The sequence below is a fragment of the Alligator sinensis genome, unplaced genomic scaffold (assembly GCF_000455745.1).
Source record: "Alligator sinensis unplaced genomic scaffold, ASM45574v1 scaffold876_1, whole genome shotgun sequence".
Classification (NCBI taxonomy): Eukaryota; Metazoa; Chordata; order Crocodylia; family Alligatoridae; genus Alligator; species Alligator sinensis.
In genome coordinates, this window is record NW_005841938.1 from 448476 (window position 1) to 454379 (window position 5904).

At 48.8% G+C, this 5904-nt stretch overlaps 1 protein-coding gene across 1 annotated transcript in view; it reads left to right on the forward strand.

Moving 5' to 3' along the window:
* MYCBPAP (MYCBP associated protein) overlaps positions 1 to 5904 on the forward strand; it is a 17753-nt gene that overhangs the window by 8303 nt on the left and 3546 nt on the right. The window contains exons 7-15 of the mRNA XM_006019793.3: positions 20 to 74; positions 607 to 757; positions 1135 to 1250; positions 2121 to 2236; positions 2747 to 2855; positions 3254 to 3443; positions 3961 to 4148; positions 4726 to 4872; positions 5067 to 5339. Coding sequence (XP_006019855.1) covers positions 20 to 74; positions 607 to 757; positions 1135 to 1250; positions 2121 to 2236; positions 2747 to 2855; positions 3254 to 3443; positions 3961 to 4148; positions 4726 to 4872; positions 5067 to 5339 — 1345 coding nt within the window. The remainder of the gene's footprint in view (positions 1 to 19; positions 75 to 606; positions 758 to 1134; positions 1251 to 2120; positions 2237 to 2746; positions 2856 to 3253; positions 3444 to 3960; positions 4149 to 4725; positions 4873 to 5066; positions 5340 to 5904) is intronic.

A 5904-nucleotide genomic window follows, 5' to 3' on the forward strand; every position in this document is an offset into this window, starting at 1 on the left:
CCAGTGATTTCCGGCGGAGCCAAGAAGAGCGTTCCCTCATTGACCGCTGCCTCCCTGCTCTCCATCCTGGGAAGGTGAGCATCTCACTTCTGCAGAGTCCAGACTATTTGCTTCTTGAGAAAGGGGGTCAGTTGGGCTAAGGTGTTAGTACCATGAAGAATTGGACCTAGTGTTGAAGACGCTTACCGATCCACTGCAGGTCCTCAATGAATTGTGGAGCCCTGTTATTTTAAAAAGAAGCATAATTTGGGTTTAAAATGTTGGCCGTGTAGCATCTACCAGACATGTATGGGACTAACAGTATATCCACACTGATGCAAATTTCTCACATTAGTATCACTTGATCCTTCAATTAGTTATTATGTCATTTGGGTTGAGGGGGGGTCATCACAGGTGACACAGTGAAAAGTAAGAGATTTTTTTGTCTTTGATGGTAACCACCTAGAAACGCTGCTTGTTCTGCTTGCCTATGAAGAGCTTTCTAAGTATTCTTCTGAGCCATAGGAGAAGTTGCCTAATGTTTAGCTCCCCGTGCCTGTGAGATCGACAGATGAGCTTTTCTTGCCTGAAAGTATCCGTCATTGTGACCTTTGTTTTCCTCCCTAGGGCTACCGCGTAGGAAGTGAGTTCTGGAGCCAGTCCACTTATATCGGAGATGAGCTCACTGGCCTGACCCTGACATTGACCCAGAAGGAACGTGGCTACCCAGAGCCAGTTACTCACATCGGGAAACCTCGGACTATCCGGATGGAGACAGGTGAGGGAACGTCCCCCCGGCAGAGCCAAAGAGTAGAGGGAAAGGGGTGCAGAGCAGCAGAGATTAAATAACCTTCCACTGGTTTAAGCTGCTGGGAAGAGGCTCACACTGCTAGTGGCAGGGCCTTGCCTGGCGAAGCTGGTTACACTCTTTTGGACATCCAGTCGTCACATAGAGGGATGTACTGTGTATAAAAGGCTACACTGCTGTAGTCCTCGTTAACATGGGCTGGACACTGCTATGATGATGGTCACACTGATGAGGCCGTGTGTTCCTCAGAGATGTTGTCCAGGGATATTCGGAGCATTGCACGATCAAAGCTCAGGGAGTGAGTTAAACAACTTAAATATTGAGCCCCTGTCTGGGTGATGCCATAGGTTCCCAGCCACCAAAGGAGCCCCCGTTCCGTCTCACCTGGGACAAAAGTCTTTTCCTGAAGCATCGAAGACAGGAGCTCAAATCTCTCCTGGAAGAGCTGGATTTTAATCAGCCGGTAAGACAAAGGGCCCTGTCCTCAGCACTGTGGCAGTGTACTGTGCACTGTTACCACCACTGCTAAGGTAGTGCATTGCGCGTTGCCTCTTCCATGCTGAAGGCTGTAACAGTCTAGCATAACTTGACCTGGAACTTGGGGTCTCCGAGAAAAAACTTGAAAATTAGGCCCCACAAAGCCTACAGGTGTGTTCCTCCTGGCTCTTTCCTTCTGGTCCTGTGGATGTTGAAATCTTTTCTTTCTAACTTCAGCAGGGGTTGGGGTGGAGAATGACCCTGTCCCACAATAGCCTGCAGCCTGGTGATTGGGGTGTTGTCCAGGAGGTGGGAGATGTGGGCTTGAATCACGTCAGGCAGAGGAAGAAGTGAATTGAGCTTGGGTCTCCCACTTCATAGGTAATCATTCCAGCCACTAGGCTTGGATAAGTAGGGGACACCAGCACCTTCCCTTTCCACTGCGTGTTGGAAGAAAGCAGGTGTCACACCTGTGTTTTTTGGGGAGTTTGATCCTGTCACCTGATGTGTTAGGTGTGCTCTGGAACTGCAGAGTGGATCATGGATCAGGGGCCTGAGGCAAAGAAACGCCTGGTTTCTTTCATGTGCTGGGCTCTTCAGCCCTGCCATGACTGGGAGCTTTGCATGTGCACAACTGTATGCACCTGGGAAAACTTTCAAGCCAAAGACTGAGGCACTTGTGGAGTTAAGGCACAGCTGGGGTTAGGCAGCACCTGAGAGTGGTTTAGACTGTAGTTCGGGTGCAGGTGCCTGCATTTCACCTTGCTTGCACCTACATCTTGGATCTGATTTTTATGTAAGAAGAAAAATTAACCAACCTTTCCCCTCTCTTTATGCCAATTGCATTTTTGCCAAGGACCTAGATGGACTGGAAGTGATTGGTAAAGGGGAGCCTTTCACTTCTGTCTCAGCACAGCCTTTCCCACCCAGTGAGAAAGATAATGAGGTTGCCTCTGAAAAGCCGGAGAGTCCGTAAGTACCGTTCGATAGTGACAAGGGATTTTGGCTCTTTGGTCATACCCTGTTTCCCAGTCCATCCATGGGCCTTACCTTTGCTCCAGTCTTTGGTGGATTTTGCCTCCGTTCCATCCTGTGTCCTCAGGACTGAGGCAGGACCTTGTCTTCTTCAAAATCTAGTTTGTCTACTAAAAGATATCACCTCTACCATGAGTCCTGATTGCTTGTCGTCTTCAGGAATGCTATCCTGCTGCTTCTTAGTAGAGATCATGGCAGCTTCATTCCTGGAAACAGCAGTCCAAAGGCACTGTCTGTAGTGAGAGGGACTCTGATTTATTTTCAGTCTGTTGGCCCCTGAGAGCCCCACAGATGAACTGGTTAATCGGGAGTGAACCCAGAAAAGAGTGAATTAGATCATTATTTCTTTGTTAATGTGTCCCTTGAGAACCACCCTTCTGTTCCTGAATGCCTTGGACCTGGCTTGCACAAACCCAAGCAGACATGAACTGTTTCTCTGTTCGGCAGAGACCCCTTAGAAGATTATCCAGACGTGGTTCCAGAACCCGTGTTCGGTCCGTCTTTGAATTTCTGTGGACAGCCCGCTCGCTGGATCAGCAGCAGCACCTCTCACAAAGTAAACTGGCACTTGCTTTGTAGTATGGTGAGGCTGAACTTGCTTTGCTTCCCAAGCCACAGCTGCACAGTGAGTGCAGCTCCTCTCCCACGTGGCTCGGGGGTTATTCTGAAGGGTACTGAGTGGCTGCTAAAACTGTGCTTGCCTGGAGGGGTTGCGAACAAAGCCAGAAGAGCTCTCTTCAGGTTTATCAGCTGAATCTCCCAGCCCTCCTCCTGATACTGTGACTTTGAGGTCCCTTCCAGCCATGCTTCTCTATGAAACTTGGTGCCTGCCTCGCAGCATGTTCTGTTAGGATCCCTCCAGTAGTTTAAGTTCCTCTCTAGGTATCACTATGACAAGGCAATGCTTATCAGTATGAAGAGACTGTCATCTTTGGCTCTTCCTTGTCCCCGTAGGATGAAGTTGGCATTGCTGCCCGGCTCACCTTTGAAGTTCTGGCAGGAGAGAAGGTTGAATCCTACCTGACCGTGAGCAATGATGGCACAGCTGCCATCTGGTATGATTGGCGGAGACTGCCCCAGAAGGTCATCTTTGAAGAAACCAAGATGAAAGGGATACCACGTTTCTACTTCAACACCAGACCGGGTAGGTGAGATGCATGTCTCTTAAAGCTCAACCATGCCAGCGCAGTCATGTGAGGTGGACTCTGTTCAAGGGTTTCACGAGGATGTGAATCCAGATCAAGGTTGGAGCAAGCGTATTTGTAATTTGCCTTAGAAGGCTGCCTCAGGCCTCCAGATCAGACACTATGGGGACAGGTCCCATTCAAGGGGACTCCAAGAAAAGTCTGCGAGTCCTCAGAAGGTGGATGTGCAGCATGTCTGGCCCCTGTCATTTCCTGATAGATAAATGGCAGCTAGACCCTGGAATGAGTACTGGGCTCCAGGTAAAATTACAGCCTTCAGTATGGAGATAAAACTCCATTCAGCAGCCTATCAGGGAGGAATTAATCTGGAAGTAAGTTGAGAGGAAGTATGATCTCCAGCTGAGAGCTAGCAAAGGCCAGGAAATGAGCAGATCTGTGAAGTGTCAGGACAGGGATGCATCTGGCCAAGGGCACTCTTGTAGACAAGTGCCTGATGGGTTTGCTTTGTTGTTTTAGGTGTGATTCTGCCTGGGGAAACTAGACACTTTTCCTTCTTCTTCAAGTCAGAGAAAGCAGGGGTCTTCAGTGAGTCTTGGGAGTTTGGCACGTGCCCTGAATTATTAGGAGGGGCTCTGCTGAAGGTATCCCTGTGGGGTATTGCTGTGTATCAGGACAAACTGGCTGGCCTAAGGGAGGAAGTGAAGGTAACAGTGTGGTGTGTGAATGTGAACCTTGAATGAAGCATGTAAGCACAGAGTACAGGATGGCCTGGGGGCTGCCCTCTTTTTATTTTCAGGAGATGGGGGTTGCGGGTGAGGTGATTATTTTTGCATATAGTACACCTGGTTACACAGGGTTTCTAAATCCATGTGCAGGAGGGATTCCACATGGCACCAAAATCCATTTTCAGGCCACCTGTATAAAATCTGATCGTGTCTGCCTTATATAACTTTCCTTGCTCCCCATTTTTTCTTTAAAAAAAATGCTTTCTCTTTTTTTTGTCCTTTTTGACATTCATTCCTTATTGGTGTGGCTGAAGCATAGTTATCTATAGCACATCAATCAATTGCAGAAGAGTTTGAAAATTACACCATTATTTTTAAAATCCGGATGTTTTTATGATCATTTTAATGGCCGTCATAAATAACAGCACAAATGTGTGTACTTGTATGTCTCTGGCTGTGGGCTGTGCTTTTAAAGTAGCGTGTCTGTGAATTTAGCCATGCATGTGCGTGTGGATCAGGGACTCAACTCTCTCTTGTGTTTGCCTTGACGCTCCAGGCTGATCTGGCCGAGCGAGAAATGGCCCTTATCGTGGAGGAGAACCTGAAAGAGCTGCTTGATCGAATTCGGACACCAGAGCAAATCCCCTCTCCGGTGAACACTTACCTCACCGAAGAAGATTTGTTCCACAGGAAGAACCCAGGGGTGAGGTCGGCTATAGGGTATCCTGGCTGATGTCCTGGGGAATTCAATTTCCAGGGTCTATGAGGGGGTTGATGCATCTCAAGGCTTCTGAGCCAGAGGTTGGAAGGAGATAATGTGTTGGTTTTAATCACCAAATCCTAATTTGCAAAAGGAGTCTTGACACCTCCCTCCGTTTTCCTCTCCTGCTCTCAAAGCTGCACTATCAACACCAAGTGGTGAAGGACCTCCAAGCGCTGTGGAGTCAATCCACAAGTGTTCCCCCACCGTCGGAGGAGGACGAAATCTCTCAGCAGAAGAGCGCCATGCAGGAGCTGTCCAGCCAGAAGGAAATCTCGGGTTGTCAGAGCACCCTGGAGGTTACTCGCCGGAAGAGTGTTATTGAGGAGCTCACCCATCAGCCAGCTCCCGTGGAAGATGAGGAACCGACCCAGTCCGACTGGAACTTTTCCTTTAAGGATTTTAAGCAGGTGCTGACCTCCCTCGGCTCTGATCCTGTTGTGATGAGGCAGCGTTGCTGTTGCCGGGTTTGATTGTGACATCATGGCTGTGAGTAAGGGGTGACTCGTTGCGTGTCGCAGAGAACCGAGCTCAGAGCGGATCATCCTTCAGCTCTACTGGCCGCTCCCAAGACATTTCCAAGGGAGACTTTTGTGGGCATGGCGTGATCGTTTAAAAACAAATCTGCCTATTTAATATTCACTCTAGTAATTTGCTGCTGGAAAGCTAAATCTTTTAGTGGGAAGGAAAAGCCCTTATTCCAAATCCTGGGATGAGTAGATGTAGGGTAGAAGTGTGATAAAGCCCTTATGGCTTCTTCATGGCCCCTTCTGCTCGGAGACTTCTCTTTTTCCAGTGCAGGGTTAGGGGGGTCTAGACATCACAGCAGAGCATGGCCAAAATCCACACTGTTGCTGCAGTGCCAGCCTGGTCTCTAGCTGGCTTCATAGTTTCATAGTAGCCAGGGTCAGGAGGGACCTGAACAGATCATCTAGCCTGACCCCCTGCCACAGGCAGGAATGAATGCTGGGGTCA